At 32.6% G+C, this 19,222-nt stretch overlaps 3 protein-coding genes and 1 long non-coding RNA gene across 6 annotated transcripts; 1 reads left to right on the top strand and 3 right to left on the bottom strand.

The window, feature by feature from the left end:
* Positions 1-944: 944 nt before the first annotated feature.
* LOC123909030 (transcription factor ILR3-like) lies at positions 945-4,571 on the bottom strand. Its single transcript, XM_045959801.1, has 5 exons — positions 4,120-4,571; positions 2,579-2,641; positions 1,822-1,899; positions 1,553-1,715; positions 945-1,407 (listed from the first exon to the last, which is right to left on the bottom strand). Exons 1-5 carry the CDS (start codon positions 4,257-4,259, stop codon positions 1,138-1,140), a joined length of 714 nt encoding a protein of 237 aa, XP_045815757.1. The 5' UTR covers positions 4,260-4,571; the 3' UTR covers positions 945-1,137.
* A 1,371-nt stretch (positions 4,572-5,942) lies between these two features.
* Positions 5,943-9,162, bottom strand: LOC123907942 (thioredoxin-like protein CXXS1). The gene is made up of 3 exons (XM_045958423.1): positions 7,944-9,162; positions 7,655-7,777; positions 5,943-6,343 (listed from the first exon to the last, which is right to left on the bottom strand). Exons 1-3 carry the CDS (start codon positions 8,043-8,045, stop codon positions 6,179-6,181), a joined length of 390 nt encoding a protein of 129 aa, XP_045814379.1. The 5' UTR covers positions 8,046-9,162; the 3' UTR covers positions 5,943-6,178.
* Positions 9,163-9,608: 446 nt separating this feature from the next.
* LOC123907941 (kinesin-like protein KIN-14N) lies at positions 9,609-15,142 on the bottom strand. 2 transcript variants are annotated; one of them, XM_045958422.1, is made up of 17 exons: positions 14,640-15,142; positions 14,308-14,538; positions 13,684-13,828; positions 13,476-13,585; positions 13,256-13,375; positions 12,979-13,161; positions 12,493-12,702; positions 12,333-12,407; positions 12,022-12,168; positions 11,813-11,951; positions 11,581-11,690; positions 11,171-11,332; positions 10,846-11,066; positions 10,541-10,622; positions 10,342-10,446; positions 10,146-10,250; positions 9,609-10,052 (listed from the first exon to the last, which is right to left on the bottom strand). In XM_045958422.1, the coding sequence occupies exons 2-17, from the start codon at positions 14,497-14,499 to the stop codon at positions 9,873-9,875; spliced, it is 2,286 nt and encodes a 761-aa protein (XP_045814378.1). In that variant the 5' UTR covers positions 14,500-14,538; positions 14,640-15,142; the 3' UTR covers positions 9,609-9,872. The 2 variants fall into 2 exon arrangements, with proteins under 2 accessions (XP_045814378.1, XP_045814377.1); XM_045958421.1 differs by having other exon boundaries at positions 14,308-15,142.
* A 1,430-nt stretch (positions 15,143-16,572) lies between these two features.
* On the top strand, positions 16,573-18,938 carry LOC123907943. 2 transcript variants are annotated; one of them, XR_006809523.1, is made up of 5 exons: positions 16,573-16,721; positions 16,849-16,994; positions 17,347-17,454; positions 17,893-17,970; positions 18,318-18,938. It is a non-coding gene; the product is annotated as an uncharacterized LOC123907943 (long non-coding RNA). The 2 variants fall into 2 exon arrangements; XR_006809524.1 differs by lacking the exon at positions 16,573-16,721 and having other exon boundaries at positions 16,825-16,994.
* Positions 18,939-19,222: the final 284 nt, after the last annotated feature.

Here is a 19,222-nt window from a genome sequence, read left to right as displayed (position 1 = left end):
TTGATAGTGTAATTAATATGTATTTTTTGGATGTTACAATTACTAGATTGTCCTTGTATGAAAAGATGTATTTGTAGTTGACTTTTAAGATTTCAATGTAAAGTAGGGTTATGTTTGGAAATGTAGTAATAAATGTATCAGGGATTTGAAAATCGGCTTATATTTAAGGATAAACTTTATGTTTAAAAGGGGGCTTATAATTAGAGATGGAGGGAGTAAAAGCTTTTGAATGAGGGAAAGGAATATTCAAAGTCACATTTTGTTGCTATTTAATTTATATATCACGTTTTATTTATAAAATTTAATTGGTGTGCACATCAATGTAAAAAAAAAATTAAAAAATTAGAGATACCTTCTTCTTTTTTTGTCAAACAATTAGAAATACCTTAAATCACACAATTATGTTTTTTTTTATTCACTCTAACTCTCCAACAAAGATATATGATTTTTTTTGTTATAAAAAAAAGAAAAAAAAGATTATATGATTTTATAAAATAAAAAGTTGGTCTGAGACCATATATTGGATAACATTTTAAGATAAAAAAGCAATGCAGATTCAATTGACCCTTGGTACCACATCCAAACCATGTATTTAATTCAGGTAATTGACAACCTCACAATAGTTCAAACACAAGAACCATTGGCACTGCGTTCCAGAGCATGGAGTTAATAAAGCTTTCATCATCCTTTCAGCAAGATACAATATGTAACAGCGAGTGTTTAAACATCTCGCTACATATCTGAATTTGGTTCATATGCTTAAAAAGGAAAATATAGCTGCTCCAAGTTTAAAACAGAAGCACTGTTCCTCTTTTCATTCCTTGCTTGTTTAAACATTTGTGTATAAGTAATAATGCATTCTTCCCCATTTTGAAAACCTAAAACAAGGTGATGTTATTGTTTCTTACTGGATTATCTCATAACACAGTAGCAACCATTAAAACTGATACAAAGCTTATTAACATTTACACAAAAATACCAGAGCATTAATTCATAATAGTATCCATATGCAAAATACAAACAGAAGCCACTGCGTCCAGTTAGAATACATTAAAAACTAACAAAGCCATGAAGGTATTGGTGATTGGATACAATCTTGAGCCAAAATGGAAGCTCAAAGAATTGCACAGTTCCAGCTTAGGCAACTGGAGGACGAAGTACATGATCCTGTGAGGTATCCACTGCAGCAGGTGGCATAAATTGCCACATTGCAACTCCTGGATAACTAAGAAAGGGTACCAACTTGTTGCCATGGGCTTGGCCTTGCGCAGCAAATGCAGCAGGGAGTGCAGTAGGGGGGGCAGGCAAGAAACTAGGTTGTGCATTGATAGATTTCAGCTGCTGCTCCAATTTCTCTTTCTCTGTCTTGAGTCTCTGTTTCTCGTCACGAAGTTCATTCTTTTCAACCTAGAAGGTTAAATTTTAATAGTTTAGTTTTTCGTTCACCAATTGAAAAAGGGAACACTTTTAAGGCAAGGGTACAGATCTCCCTTTGTAAGTCACTTTTATATGCAGAAATATGAAAAAACCCAAATATAAATTGAGACTTCACCTTTAACTCTTTAATTTTTTCTTGAAGACCCATATTAGCATCTTTAAGCTTTTGGGCCTCGCCCCTTAACTGTGTCACCATTCGCACAGCATCAATCAGGATAGCAGCCTTGTCTGTTTTTGCAGGCCTTCCAGGCTCCAAGATCGAACCCAATTCGACAAACCTAACCATGTCCATTATATTAGGTACACGCCACAGAAACATATATACACAAAACCCAAAAGGAAAATAGAAAGACATGGGACGGTAGTCGGGTGCAAAACATTTACTTGTCATTAAGCCTATCTCTACGCAACTTCTCCCGACATGCCTTGGAGCTAGTAGCAGCACATGACTCAGATCTACCCCTGCAACAAGGAACAAGATAGTGAGGATAGCTTCCCCCATGATAAGGTTTCTGGATTGAATTCAGTGATTTTTGGGTTTAGATGCAAAAGAGCAGTAGTCAATTCTACAAGACAGGAAAAGATAATGCTGGAAAGTTGGTCTAAAAAACTAAGAAAAAATTAATGATATACTTGAGCAAGATAACATATGCAACGCCATAGGACTTGTCCTCTTGATGATTCTTTTATCACATACAATTGCACTAATAAGCCTCACCATAGAAATTAAGTTGCATTTTCATTTGATGCAACTGCATGACTAGGCATCTGTTAGTTGAAGCACTCTTATTTTTATCCTAGCTAGCAAGTCCATTTAAATTAGTCAAACAATTAACACTGCCTTTTGATTTAAGTCTCCCATCATTATTGTTGTAATGTTGTATAAATAGAAAGTAGAATAGATCAGCAAATCATCTGAAGATTCAAATAGCAAGTAGCTAGCCACACAAGTAAAACAAAACACACTGGCAAATAGAGAATAAAAAGCTTCAGTTACAGAATGATTTTCTTAGAGCCTCAGCCAACAGATTTTGATTCTTTATTCTTTATTTTATTTTTGGTAAAGCAAATCTAAAAAAAACAATATAATACAAAATTATGCTGTTCAATAAAAAGGAAAGGGAAAGAGAAAATTGTGTACCTCTTCTTTGAACCAGACTCTTTGAGACTGCCAGAATCCCCTAATGAGCTATCAATTTCAGCACTAGCAGCATAGTATTGCAAAACAGAAAAGAAAGTGAGAAATTTATTGTTTTTTAGCATGGGGGAGTTAGCAGATAGATTCATATGGAGAGGAATAAATCTATAAATACCATCATGCAAATTTATTTATTTATTCTATTTTCTTCATATAAACATAGTGCAAACAGTACCAACCACAAATGTACCCAGCAATTCATTTTCTGCTCCATTGCACAAACAAAAAGAACAAGGCAATATAAAAAATATACATGTTTTGGAAAGGAAAAAGTAATTTCCCTAACAGTGAGAAGGAATTGAAATACTTGCTTCACAGATATAGAGAATGGATTATTGAAAATGATAATAATAATAATTAAATCTGCCACTCCGCCACTAAATTTCCAATATCCCCAATCCCCACATAAAATATTGACAAGGAGCTTTAATATACTAGAATCTGGTATGGATTTTTTTTCCCATTCTAATGTCAAAACTTTAACTCCATGCCTCCATTGAAAGTTGCACTGATGGAAATTAGAACAGCCTACCACCTATCTCAATGGGTGAAATTGGCTACATGGATCAGCCGGTCCATTGGGCCCTAGCAGAAACCAAATTTTAGGCAAAACCATGGTTTCTACTAAAGCTCTCTTAGGTCTTCCTTTACCCTCAAGTAAAATATCATCTACTTATTCCACTTTTCCGACTAAAAATCCTATGCATCAGCTTATCAAATGAAACTATATCACTTGATAAGTGAGTTTTTCCATCTTCTCCTCAATAAGTGCTGCTCCTCCTACAGACCAACTTACTCTCAAATAACTTTCATTATAATATTGCATTTGTCTACCCAGCCACCTCAACATTCTCAAATCATCTTGAACATTTCTTTCTTGTGCTTGTTGGCACTTGCACTACCCCAACATTCACTTCCACAGAGTATTAACAGACCAATATGTTAGAATAACCAAGAGTTAAGAATAGTTATATTATATAGCAATTTTTTTTTGGGTATTAATTATATAGCCCCTTTATAATTATAAATTATACCTAAAGCATTTCTCAATTTCATCTACCTAGCTTGAGTACATGAGAGAAATCCATGACGTTGTAAATAACCAAATCATACAACTTTCAGTACAAAATGATCCCCAACTGCTCTTAACCCGTCTCTTCCTCGATGATATAAATCCTAATTTCTAACAACTACAAATCATGAGCTATAATATAGCGATTTAGAGGTATCGAAACACAGACTGCAGAGTCAATAAAAACAGAAGCATATATAGAATTGAAGCTTTGCAATGAGAATTAACCAATATGAAAGCTGAAACATACATCAATTAAACAGAACAACTACAACTACATATCTATGACCATTACAATTTTCATTTATGAAATAAGAAACGAAACATCAAAGCCGAGAACCCTAATTATTGAACGAGGGAATATATAAGAGAGAAAAAGGGGAAAACACGGTTATGGAAACGATCTGAGTACCCGACATTGGAAGAAACATTGAAGGGCTGGGAGGGCCAAGTGAAACCTTGGGAAGGAACGGCGAAGGTGGGATCGGGAACGGAAATTTCATCAATCAAGCCATAATCGAAAAACCAATTGGGATTTTCCCGGGAAACCATTTTGTGCCCTAGGTTCCCGGAAAATTAGGGAAATTCCGATTGATTTTGAAATGGGGAAGAAATGAGAGAGTAACGACGGTCGGGGAGGGAAAAAGAGGGATTTTAATTATTATTATTATTATCACTGTAGTAACAATAATGTTATTATAATAATAATAATAATAATAATAATAATAATAATAATAATAATAATATTTAGTTTCTGGGAAAGGAAAGGAAAAGGAATCTGAATCAATCAATCAATCTGGTTGTGTGTGGGAGATGAGATGAGATGAGTGGAGAAGGGGATTGGGTTGGGTGATGATGATGAATGAATGAATGAATGAATGAATTCGTCGTCAACTTCAACGACAAATAAACGGTACCGGGTCTGGGCTCGGGCTCGGTATACTATACCCTTTATATGCTCACCAACCCCAACTTTCACACATTGCCTATGGTTCTTTTACTTTTTTTTTCCTTCTTGTTTTTGTTTTGGCTTTTGTTTTTTAAACTTCCTTCCGGTACAAACTTAGAATTTAAAAGATTTATTTGTAACTTAAAAAATATAAAGGATTAATCTGATATAAATATAAAATTTAAAGGATTTATTTAAAAGATCTATCTACTACAAACGTAAAACTTAAAGACCTATTAATGCATTTTGCGAAGAAAAAATTGTGTTTGGATTTTTGTGTTACTTGACATTAACTTGAACTTGTCAATGTCTCAGTTAACTTAATAGAGCAACTTTTATTTTGACTCGCAGAGGGAGTATTTTAATTTTTAACTACGGTCAAACAATTTAAGTGGTCTCAAATTGTTGGGCAATTACGATTTTAAGCCCTTTAGTTATAGTGTTAATTTTACGTATTTCAATATAAAGTAGAGTTATGTTTGAAAAAGTAATAATAAATATTTTTAGGGAATTGAAAAGGGATTTATATTTATGGACAAATTTTTTCTTCCAAATGATGCTTATAATTAGATACTTAGGGAGTATTTTTTATTGGCCGAAGTAACTAGTTACTCCATCCGTAACACTATAACCAAAAATCACATTTTTAAGTTTATTGAATAACTAATGTATTTAGTCCATGAAAGTAAGATGACAAAAATCATAACCATTAGATATGAGATCCGATGCACATAAAACGACGATCCTTTGCCAATTGTTGACCTGTGAAAATAGCTTAAAGTTGACCCATAGTAATAATGCAAACCCCTAATTTAAAAGAAAACTCAAATAAGAAACCACTATAATCATTTGGAAGCACACCTCCACAAGTTGTAAGGGCTCCAATCCATGATACGTAAGAGAACCATCATAGTTGATTTTAACAAAATGATCCTTAAGAGCACTTCAAACAAACACATTTTGCCCATTTGAATCAACTGAATGAATCAGAGAAAGAAGAAACTAGTCGAATCTTCCTCACAATAGTCGTCACTCAAAGCAACATGATACTAAGAAAGTTATTGAAAACCAAAAAATCAAATTTTATAGTTTACCTAAAGTATCTTTTTGGTCTACATTTGCAAAAAATAAAATAAAATTGATAATAATAAGAACAAAACATCAAAAGAAAGTTATTGAAAAGGTCTTTCTTCTAATCTAAGTATAGACAAAATGACAAAGTCATTGAAAACTCACACATACAAAGTGAAGTGACTGGGGTTCGAACACGGTCATGACGTCCGACATTAGCAATTTTAGCATTTTTGCCGGTTAAGCATTATGAATTATTTCAATAAAATACCTTTTTACAATAACAACCTCACAATTTGTCACTTCACATCCACACACCAAACATAATTTTACAAATTAATACAAAAACCAACACCATAGCTCACATTGAAATAAATAAGATTTTAAAATTAAAAAAAAAAAACTTGTAGATCTTATTTACATCTCAGACAAAGTCTGTTGAATGTGGTGATCATGCATCATATTGAGATTTGGAGGAATGTGTTTGGTGGATAAAATGGTCCATCCTTTTCCTTACTTCATCAGGATTTGCACCAACAGCTCTATCCACTGGAGTTCCTCCACTCATCAATAAAAAGGTTGGCATGGCATTGATTTCCATTTTGGAGGCTATTTCCTAGATAGAGTCACAAAAAAGCATACAACAGTCCAAACAAAAGGTGGTTAAGAGAATTATCAATTATGAATTAATGGAACAATCATGCATCAAAGAGGATTACATAAGCTATTATTATTGGTTACATATTAATTAATGTCACTTGATTATATTTTTATGATCAATAATGCTAGTATTTTAAGTTTTCTTGAAACCCTACATCAATTTTTTTATTTAGATTAGTTTAGAAATTAGCCTTCAAAGTGGGTTTGGAATACAAATTAAATAGTTTCATCCACAAGAGCTTCTCCACTCAACATAAAAAAGCTGGAATATTGGCTTTGAATTCTAATTTGGAGGCAATTGAACCAGAAAAATGACATACTATTGAAACAAAAGGTGGTTACTTACTTAGCACTTACACATAAAACTTGTCCCTTGAAACCACCCAAAAAAGGATTAAAAAAGTGATTATTTATTATAGGCCACATACCGATATCATCTACAAAGTTAATAATGCTATTGTTATTACAAGTTAAAGGCACGAAACAATTCTTACTGACACCATGATTTTGCTTGCTGATATAAACACAGTTCATGTGACCTCAAAAATGGGGTTTGGAATAAAAAAATAAACAATTTAGAAATATTGAATAACATTGCATGTGCTCCAAATTAGACGCTCCAACATAGAAATAAATGAATTGAAAACCTCCAAGATTTGTTCTATGTCAAGCATTGACATAGAGTGGGACTGATACCGACACACAACACGTCGACATAATAATAATTGAAACAAATTGGAAGTATTTGAATGTAATTACAATATACATGTGTTGGACACTGACAGATCTAGGATTGTTCATGGTTCGGTTCAGAAAGAAAATGAACTGAACTGTTACAATAGCTTGTAAGATTGAACTGAACCATTTACTGTTTTCCCTGAACCAAACTGGTATAAATGTTTGTTACGCCAGTTTGTGGTTCTGAACCGAACTGTACTTTTTCGAACCAAATTGCTATTACTACCTTATAATCAGGACTGTTAAAAAAACAAAAAACCGAACTTAACTGCACCAAAAGAACCGAACACTGAGAGATAGTTTGTGAACTGAACTTATGGTTCAAGTCAGTTCTAGGATTGTCACACACAATTATGTTTTTTCGGTGCGTTTTGATTTATCAATTATGTTTGCTTTTTGTTTTTCTAATAGTCCCTCTGACATGTGTCAGGCACCAGACACATTTTTAATATGAAGTGTCCGTCCTATATAAGGTGTGGTGCAATATATAAAGGGAAGACCTCCCCCTCCATAGGGTCTACAAAATTACCTTAACTTCGTCCACATCCACCTTCAGAAAGAGGACATCTTGATTGGTGGAAGCCAGCTCTTCAAAGAAAGGGTCCATAGCAACAGAAGGCATGCACCAATAAGCAGAGAAATGAACCATAACCTGTAAATATTTTATGGCCAAAATAAGAGACCTATTAATATACCTACTTATAAGATTAATGCTATCTGAAGCTGAATACCATAAATATTAATCAACCAATTGTTATAATTCTACATGCAAACTAACTTATAATTAAATAAATCACCATAAAATTTATAAGACTTACAAGGTAACCTTTTTTGGTAGCTTCAATGATGTGGTGTTCCCATGATTTCCTTGAGTCAATTTTCACAACCTTAGACTTTTTGTTCTGTTGTTGACCACCCATTTTTCTCTACTTCATAAAAAGGGTGTTCTGATTCTGATACAAATATATGGGAGTCCCACATACACTATATATACTATAGAAGAAATGCTGGTTTTTCTTATAGATAAGACAGAAATTGAATTGACCTGTATAGTACAAGATATAACCAATCTTATCTAGCTGGGGCCATTATGTTAGCCAATTCTTCAGCTATGCTCATGTGGTTGATGCATGTTACAGTTAGACAAACGCATTTATCATCTATTCAGTGACTCATGTAATTTTATGTCGACATGCAAAAACACACTAAAAGTTGGCAACTTCTATAGTTCCAAACAAATTTTGGGTTTTTCTTTATTCCTTTTTTTTTTTTATATGATAGGAGCCAGTGATAAGCAAAGAATCTATTTTTAGTTTTTAACTTTTAGTAGGCTAAAACCTGACCAGAATTGAACCTTAAGGTTTCTTATTCCAATGAGAACCTAACATTTTTAGATAAAGATCATATCATTATTGTCATTTTCACAGCCAAAATCTCTTATAGTATAGTATTATCATGACATTGACTGCCAGCACATTTTGAACTGTGTACTGTGTAGGTCATCCTTGTGTATTGTTTTGTGTTTTGGGTCATATCATATCATTATTAAAATTTATACCATAAATCAACCTTATCCCTATCCTTTGAAGGTTGAAACTGGTAAGGTAAGGGTGGATGGTTAAGCTTATCAGGTAAAGAATACAGTGTACTTAATCTGCATGTTATTGCTATGTCTTACTAGCAGCATTTATTTGGCATAAAAAATATCATATCATAGCTTATATTTATTTTGGTAAATCAAGATAGGCAATTTTAGATTCCCGGTGAAAACAATTCTTTACTTACCTCACGATCGAATTCTGGATTACCGGGCCCTTTCTTCTGGGAACCTGAGGGTTAATACCAAAACAAAGAAGACCATGTTAATGTTAATTAATTAATAATATTATAGCTTATGCTTATTTTGGTAAGTTAAGATATCCGCGCGCAACTAGGAGACTAATCTCTCGTGCTACTGATGATTGTGATTCATTTTGAGATTCATTTATCCTCCCAACATATATATTTTTTATATGCACTAGTCAGATATCGAACCCTGAATCAAATTGTTAAGGAACCCAAACATCTATGACTTAAATGACAACATACATGTATAACAAAAGAAAATAACTACGGAGTTGGCATTCTAGAAATGCCAAGCGTGTTAATATGTATGACATGCCATTTTAATATTAATATTTAAATAAATATCTGAGACATTTTTTAATTCAATTTGAGTTGTTTTAATTTCCTGCTTAACTCTGACCTTATCCTTTTTGTCATAAAACTGTGATCTTATCCAATTAATCATTGGCATTGACATTCCAAAATCTTTCTAGGATTAGTTTTTCTTTTTTCAATTTCTGAATTCTTAGTTTATTTTCTTGAGGTCTAAGTTTTTTTCAAGATCCTTGGATATTGATATTTTTGATAATGAATTGATCTTTTTCCACACATTGCAAGGAAGAAAAATCTTACCTCAAACATACAAAATCAAGCCATCATTAATAAAGTTATATCAATATTTCTATAATCAGAAACAATTCCCTTGTCCATTGTATAAGTAAAATAAATACATTACATTAAGCAGAATAACAAATTGAACTATTACAATGGGGTTTCAACTATATGCATGCTCAGTAACTTCACTATACAAGCTACATGCCGTTGTTAGAATCAATCAAACTCATACATTTTTATTGTGGTACTTACTCTAGAACTTGATTGCCACAAATGGTTAAAAAATATATATACTTTGTTTCTGAAGATCAGCAATAGCTCAAACGAGAGTCTGTAGCACGGCCATTGGTCTGACGACGAGGTGTTCCAATCTCACAAGCATTTACTCTCGAAGCAAACCGGAGTGAGCATAGTGACTCGCCAACTGAAGAAGGGTCAGGTGAAATGTTTACAAACATTAACGTCTTCGAGTCTCCACCCAGACAAGGCTGTTCAATCATTATATTCAAGACAATAGATTGTGTTAAATCATCAATGTTGTGTAAAATTTAAGAAATGCCATGTGAGAGAATAATAATTACTTGAAGTAGATATGTAAGCTTTGAGTTTCTGAATGGCACGTGATCTTCCTTCTTGGCCAAGGCAAATATGACATCACTCAATGATGACAAGCTTTTGTTGATTGCCTAATCACAAATGAAAAGTGAAGTTAAAACTATTTTGAAACAAAATAAGCACAAATGGAAAATTAGGTTTTTTCATGGCTTAACAACATACTTGAGTTTCTTTCAACCGGTCACCGGTTGAACCACTCTTTGAAAGACGCTCGCTACCAGCAAGGTCAATTAGATTCAGAACACCTTGTACTTGTTGGTCAGTGCTCTGGCAGAAAAATAAAATAGGTTGCATCATGTTATTGTGACTATGGAAGGTTGAAATGTGAATGGAGAATAAATATAAAGAAAAACACTAATACCTCATTCACACCATATATTCGAAGAGTGAACACAAAATGGCTTCTTGATGATTGTTCATTCATCTGAGTTTTTCCCACAGATCTAAGAGGAAATAACCAGATAATCAATTTAATTAAATTTGACAAAAGAATACTAACTGTTGTGATTTCAAAGACCGAATAAGCCAAAATTAAGTTTTTCCAAACCAGTTGTCCATTTCGCTTAACCATTTTAATGCAGTAATAATATTTCCACTAAAAATGTAGATATCTTGTTATAGTCATAAAAATGGAAAGTTCATTTGGAGTGTCTTTACAATAATTACCTGCTATTTGCAGCTTGATTTAAAAGAAACGCGACTTCTTTCGCACTGTGAACATCTACTACTGTAAGATCAGAAACTTGTGTATTTCCATTTGCATCATGTTTGATTGTATATTGCTTTCCAGGAGTACCATTTTCAAGGCGTGTTGCATCATACGATGATGATCTGTTTGTAGATAGCAGATCACGAATGGTTTCATTGTATATTTCTAACATGGACACCTGAAAATTTCATTAACAAAAACCTTCTCATGTCATGTTCAAAAAATTGTTTACATTAAATGTCATTAAGGAGGTAAAAAAAGAAGAAAATACTCCAACATTACCTGCATCTCGTATTTCCAGCCTTGAGGTTGCTGAGACTGTTTCGTTTGGAATATTTGTTCTAACGAACGAGGTATCAACCCTTTTTCGTCTGGATGTCCAGGTTTTCCCATCATTGTATAGGTTTTCCCTGATCCTGTTTGACCATAGGCAAATATGCAGACCTGAAAATGAAAACATCGTCATATTTCAAGACAAATTCCAATGGTCAATGTGTATGTACTATACATATTGATTTAAAAACATGCATATTTGAATATCAGCACGTGCCTTATATATATAAACATGCATATATATATATATATATATATATATATATATATATATTGTTGATAGTTAAGAACCAAAAAAATCTGCAGAAAAATGTGAAAAAATACAATACAACACCAACAGCAGAAGAACTTTAAATTACCTTATAACCATCAAGAGCACTTTGTACAAGCTGTGAAACTTCGACAAAAATTTCTTCTTGTGATACATCTTGTATAAAAACTTTATCAAATGTAAAAGAATGTTTCTGGCCTAAGAACAAAACAGGAGTGACATGAGTTGGCAATTCAATAAGATGATAGCCAAAACAATCATAGAAAAAAAAAAAACTAAGAAAAATTGTACTTTCAAATATACCATCACAAGAGATATACCATTTTGGGATAGATCAATTCCTCGTCCAGAAGCTTCCATCGATGTTGGATAACTGAATATCTTGCCTTCTGTGCTGCGACTTTCATCGGACAACAAAGGCCTCACCCGACAGAATACGCGGATGTTCCCTTTTAACTCCTGTAAAAAATTGAGTTTAATAAGGTGTCGATTACTTATAACCAACAAATCTTTTGGCTCGATGACTTACTAAAATGGTATTGTGTAATTTTTTCCGCAGCCTCTCCCCTTCTATAAGTTTAAATTCTGTGTCTTCCAAGCGTCTTTGCAACTCATCAACAAATTTTTTTTGCCCTTCAAATTCTGTTCTTGTCTCAAATACAGATATATCAGTCACCTAACAAGAAAGATAAACAATTAACAAGATGATAATAACCATAATAATGCATACGTTGAATAACTATCCTAAGCTGTTACGGTTCTATATCTTACAAAACACAAGTGGTTTTTATAACCAATAACATGCAACATTTTTGTCAAAAGAATGTCTTTATTAATTACCTGCAATTTCTTCTCTGCAGCTGCTAACTTTTCTTGCAATGCCTTTATTTGATTCTCTTTCAAAGAAGTTTTTTCCTGCCAAGAAATACTCATCCTATCATGACTCTAATAATAACACGATGTGATATTTAGTAGAAGGAAATCAGGTATTGAAACCAACCTCCAGTTCATTTGCTTTTAAAGTCAAGCTGTCCAATTCAATGGAAGAGTTTTCCCTAGATTCTTTTAATTTCATCAAATCAGCATTTAAAGTTTGCGCGCGAGATAATTGACAGTCTCTATCATCTCTTACTTGTTTCAACTCTCCTCTCATAGAATAAACTCCACTAGCAAGACCATCCTTCTGCTTTGTGGCCTCTTCTTGAGAAGACTAATAAAAGAACCAAGGAAATTGAGTAAAGTTGCATGAATAAGAAACTAAAGATAGAACAAACAGAACAATCAATCAAGTTCAATAACTTAGGTCACAAGAAATTGTGTTGAACATAATATTATATACAATTTGAATCATCAGGATTACCATCTTCGTCTAAACAACCGCAGAAGAAGATAAAGAATGAGTAAATCATAGGAATCTTTCTAGTCATTTAGTAATAGTCTACTTGAATTCCATTTGAAAATGTGCACATGTGAAAGCAAAACTTACAATAGATAAAGTAAGTTGACCCCTTAACACGGCGATGTTCTCCGCTGCAGTAGCTTTCTCTTTCTCTACACGTTTGAGTTCATCTTCAACTGATGAAAGCTCTGTATGAAGTTTTCCATTGTACTGTTGTAAACTTGTTATGTATTCTTGTAACCGCTTATACATTTCATTCAGTGATGATATCTGCAGAAATCCATCAGTGAAGACAGTTATTTATATTAGTATAATAAAAAGTGAAAAGGAATTTGTTGAACTAAAAATTTACTAATATTTTTACCTTCTGATTTGCACTTTGAATCTCTCGTTCAGTTCTTCCGAGGTCCTCGGAAAGAGTGGTATGCGACCTTTCAATATCAAGCCTTGCCTCTCGCTCTTTAACAAGAGATTCCACTGCAGCCTTGTGTCAAAGAAATTTTCAAAGCTGATTGTGATTAATATTTCCTTCCATGTTTTTTCTCCAAATTTGAAAAGACAAAAGACTCCAAAATCTTTCTTACCGACTTCTCTGCTTCTTCCTTTATCAATTTCTCTTGTAAAGAAGTGCAATTCTTTCTCATTTCTGTAATAATTAAATTCAGTTCCTCTTCCTTGATCTTAAGAAGTAACTCTGTAATTAGATAAATCTAAGCATATTAGTTATAAAAATCAGCAAGAAATAGCATTTATCACGACCGAAAGTGAAAAAAAAATAAAAATTAATCTTACCAATTTCTATACTTTTTTGTTGGGTCATTTCCAGTGAATTCTTTAACTTTTCCTGCTCTATAGAGTAGCTCATCTCAATGTCTTGGAACCATCTGATACAAACCTTAAGCCTTTTTATATAATCCACCATGTTTTCACATCTTTCCTAAAAACATAAAGAGTTACATTAAATTGTTTTTCCTTTTTTGAAATTCAAGAGTGACATTAAATTGTTGGTATGAGTAATCAAGCAGTAAGTATAGCATCTTGTAAATCTGTTAGAACATCAAGTCTAGTTCAAAATTAAACAGATACGAAAAATGCAAACAAAGAACAAACGAGATTTGATCACGAAGTAACTACGTCTCTGACTGCAGAGCGGCTGCGGTACCTTTTTATTATTCAAACTTCGGGTTGACAAGAGTGTAACTTGTGTTTAAATATTACAGTCCAATTTACAAGATAGCAGGCCGGCCCAATATCAGTAAACTATGAGTCGTACCCAACAAAATCAAATAACACAAAGCTATTGAATTTGATATTATCCCCTTTAATCTCAAATCCAAATATACATATCTATATTATATATATATATATATATACACACACACACACACACACACAAAATCTCAAACTTGAACTGACCTTATAATTAAACCTTTCTTTCCTTTTGGCCTTTTCATTCAGCAATGCTTCTACATCCTCTCTTGTGAACTCTATTATACCATAATCCGATCCAGCATTGCTAGGAGGAGCACTAGTTAGGCCAACATCGTGGCCGCCATTTACAATCGTAAAAGCTTGCCTTATTCTTCCATTAACGGGAGTTTCCACCATTTTTTCTATGAGATGGATATCTCCAACAAGATTCAGAAACTTAATAATAAAAAAAGAACAAGATCAAATTTTAAGCATGATAGTTGAATGAAACAGAGAAACAAGAACAACCCATGATTTAAAATGAGGAAAAAGAGTACCTTTGAAGGGATTGGAGATGTGGGTGAGAGTGATAATGGAGACTGGTTTTGAAGCAGAATGAGTCAGCTTGAGAGGGAAGAGGGAGAGAGATTGTGTGTGAGTGTGAGAGTTTCAGTGACTAGTGTGGGGTCATGGATTGTATTGAAAGCTAACGATTCATGAAAACCGTTGCTTTATTAGAAGGCATAAATAAAGAGTGTTCAATGATGTGAAGAAGAAGAAGCATCAGTATCAGTTTAATTAAACTTCCCCCTTTAAGTAAAATATTTATTTAGTACTAAAAAGAATCTTTATCCAAGTTACTAAACTAATTAATATAAGATGTGGTTTTTAAATGTTCCTTGCCAATAAAGTAATGAGATGTCCCTAGGATTGAACATAACTAAAAGTTTAGTTGTTCCAAATTAATTGTAACTTTTGGCAATTAAATAAATATAAGTATTTTGTCTGTGTTGCTTAAGATGGGAGGTAAGAATGTTTGGCTTTCACTTTCAGAGAAAACCACCACATCTCCTAACTTTGTCTGTCTGTCTGTCTGTCTGACAACAATTTATTATGAATGAATGAATGAAAAGAAAGATAGAGTCACATACCATACTACCATACAAAGTAGTAGTTAGTTGGTGTTTCCATTCACCTCTTGGTACTCAGCTCAGTTAAGAGTCCCACATCGGTTGAGAGATGGTCTGACTAAGTGTTTATAATATATTAGAGGCAATCCTCACCTTACAAGCCGGTTTTGTAAGGTTGAGTTAGGCTCAATACTCATCTATATATATAATTCCTAGATAGTTCTCCTAATATCCATCTTAACCCTAATCCACATCACTCACTTACATCCAATTAAATCACACAATAATGCCACATCACTTCCTTATATTATATCATTTTCATCTCTATTTTTTTTTATATTATATCAATCTCATAATAAATAATAAAGAATTATGCTTCTCCAATTATCCAAAAGTTGATGTCACAAGATCTCATCTCTATTTTTTTCATAGAAACAACAAAGAGTTTATAATTTAGTCACACAAAAAAATACGAAGAGTGTATACATTATTGACTTAATTACATTATAATTGTAGAGAAGAGTGAAGGTTATGCAAAAAGTTAGGTTATGAGATTGAAATATGTAACCATTATCATTATCATATTTCATTCATTTTTTATGGTCCCTACTCATTCTCTATACATATAGGTATATATAATAAGTATAACAGTTCCTTCTTTATCCATGCATACATTTCTATTGAGTTTAGTTTTTAATTAAAAAAAAATCACTCTTTCAAACCATAGCTCCTATCTACCCTCATGTATCTGCTATAGTAGCTGAAAAAGCAAATCTAAAGTTGAAAGTTTGAATTGTTCATGTGTTGAATGTAACAGACAAATACAAACCAAACTGAGGTTACGTCTATGAATATATTGTTTGTTGATGAAAATGTGATGTACTATCTTGATATACTTATCACATTTTCACAAAATCTCTGTTGATGTTTTTTTTTATTATTGACTTTTTCCCTTTTTTTACTTTGATCATCCAGTGTGATAAGATTCTTGCTACTTTGGGAAAGAGTTTGGTTTCAAAGATCAAAAAATTGGTTGAAGAAGGATCAACATATAAGGTTGAAAATATATTGGTTGGAGGAAGTGATAAGTACATCACTTTTATTATTATTATTATTATTATTATTATTATTATTATTATTATTATTATAATTTTCATTTTCACAACACTTATTGTTACAATTTATACGAATAATTTTTCAACATCATAATATAAAATACCACATAACACCTGTGCATCGCACGGGTGTGAGACTAGTTTCTAAGAAGCTGAATTCCATGTCCTTTATGAAATTGACCTATATTATGTATCTTTTTACTAATTCACATGTACTGATTGCTTGTAGAATTGTTGGCTGTGCTTTTTCTCTTTTAATTTGGTAGTTTAGAAGCACTGATAGTTCTTATGGACGATTGTACTTTTTAGCAATATTGTGATCATAATTTTGTATTCTTTCTATCCAGGTTATACATTTTATGGACATGGTTATACTTGAAGAACCAATAGAGAGGTATCGTTAGTTGAAGCTTGTTTGGACTCTTCATTTTCAGTTCTCTTCATTGACCAATTGAATGAAATGATATACTATTCTCAAGTTCTATCAATAGACAGACATTGATTATTATCACGACTTTCAGGATATATGTACATACTCAATGGCACTAAGGATTGGTTGCTTTAATCAAAGGAATTTTTCTATTTGTCATGTGAGAAGTTAAAGTTTGAGATAATATGATTGGTTGCTTTAACCCCTAAGTTAGCATGTGGAAAATTTAAATTGAAGGTAATGTATTGTCAGACACCATTGATTGTGAGTATATAAGTTTTGTTTGTCTTTAGCTTACAGCATACACAATTGAAGGTAATGTACTGCCCATGACTTGATAAAAAATCTAATAAATATATGTCTATGAGTATGAGCTATTTAAAATTAATGTTAAGTGCTCCTTAATCCTCTTTTTGTAATTTGTCTTTAATCCAAATAATAGGCAGCTTCAATTGTGTTGTTTTCTCTTGTAGGATCATTTTCTGTGTGTGCAAGAGCACTTAGAATTTAATTCTAACTGGCTATCTATTCCTTTTTACATGAGTGAGTTGGCTGAGGATTTTATATGATTCTGGTTGGTTTTGTTTAGGCACTGCTTGCAAACATGGCTTCCATGTATGCTGATATCCAGGAAATGTTAAACAATTTGGGTGACTTGTTATGTACTACCATCGCTGAATTTGACTTCTCTTGACAGGTATGTCTAAACTTCCAATCATTGTATAATATTTGCACATATGAAACATATTCATAAATATGAAATGTATTTGAAAACGAGAAAATTAGAGAGGTTAGACTATATAAAGTCGAATGTAAATCTCCTACTCTATGTTAGAAGAAGTAACAGGTGGTACTTGAACACAATAATTTGTGTTGCTTAATAATGACTTATGGACTATGAGTTTTGAGAATTCTAGATGCCTCTAACTCATGTTAAACTGATACTATATTCCATAGATCTGTATCTCATGATTAGTATATCATAAGGAAACTGATTGTTTTGTTTAACTGAGAAATGTATCATTTGATTAATTGTTTATACCTTAATTTTTTTACTTGGAGTAAACAATGCAAATTCTTTGGCACTGATCTATTGATTTGTGCTTTTCTATTGTGATTCTTTCTTATCTTGTAGGCATTTCCTGTTATGTTTTTATGGAATAATTGGCATGACTTAGTTCTTGCAAGGAGATGTAAAAATTAAGAGTTAAAGGTAATATCTATATCTTAATATTAAGATCTTTCTTGATTGAATCTTATCATGTCGTTGTAGTTTATTATGTTAACATGCTTATGTAATTGGTAAGACTTTAGAAGTTTCACCATGGAGGTGATGGTGATGAGTTTGTCAGAATATTATTTCATCATTTGAAAAGATTGTGCAGTATAGAGAGGCTGGATAGAACACTTGTAAGGTTTGTGATGCCATCATCAACCGAAAAAGTATGCATGTTGGAATAAAGACTCATTTTTAAAAAATTAATTATATGTTTATACGTGGAGAAATCGATCATATCTAATCTAACTCTTAAATGCCATCATCTTTGGTTCTACTTTCAGGTTCAAACCTGAGGGTGTGTACTCAATTGTAACATTGATTGCTATGCTAAGATACATCTGCAACAGGAAAGCAAGAGTTGGGCATCAAGGAACAACCATGAAATGTTTGTATTAGAGCAATGTAGGTTAAATCGGTTCTAAAGTTTATCATAGAATATAAGACAATATGGCTTTAATCTTTCTCAATTTTCACTTGTTTCATCACTGGCTCCGTATTGGGTGCATCACAAGTTGAAGCCACAAAATAAAAATCTCTCTTATTTGTTTCCACCTCATTCGCGTCTGCAGTGAGATCTATAGTGTCTACCCAGGTATCCCATCCTTGATCACTAAATTTTTCCATTAGATCCTGCGCATTTATTCGTAATAAGAAAAAATTAATATATGATAACAATAAACTGATACAGAATTGTAATTGTAAATATACATAGATAACTACATGAATTTGCAATTTAATATACCTTAGCAACATAATCTGCAGTAGAGTCCTTCCCTTTAGCATCAACATCAACAACCTTACCAATGGAACACTCCTCATACACAGAATTAACCTATGCGTTAAATTCAAATTATAATAACCTTATTATGGGTAAATGCCTTTTTACCCCCCCCTGCTCTAATACCAACCCAAATCAACCATACATATAATTTGAATTCAACGCATATGCTAATTTTGTTTGTGAGGAGGGTTCCATTGGTAAGGTCAACGACTCTACTGCAGATTTTGTTGCTCAGGTATATTAAATAGCAAATTCATGTAGTTATCAATCGTGTATATTTACAATTACAATTCTGTATTTGTAAAGGTTATTGTTATCATATATTATTTTTTTCTTATTACAAATATATGCGTAGGATCTAATGGAAAAGTTTAGTGATCAAGGAGGGGATACCTGGGTAGACAC

This window comes from Trifolium pratense, linkage group LG2 (assembly GCF_020283565.1).
Source record: "Trifolium pratense cultivar HEN17-A07 linkage group LG2, ARS_RC_1.1, whole genome shotgun sequence".
NCBI classification, from domain to species: Eukaryota; Viridiplantae; Streptophyta; class Magnoliopsida; order Fabales; family Fabaceae; genus Trifolium; species Trifolium pratense.
The sequence above is the reverse complement of the archived record's forward strand: the minus strand, read 5'-3'. Positions and strand labels throughout refer to the sequence as shown.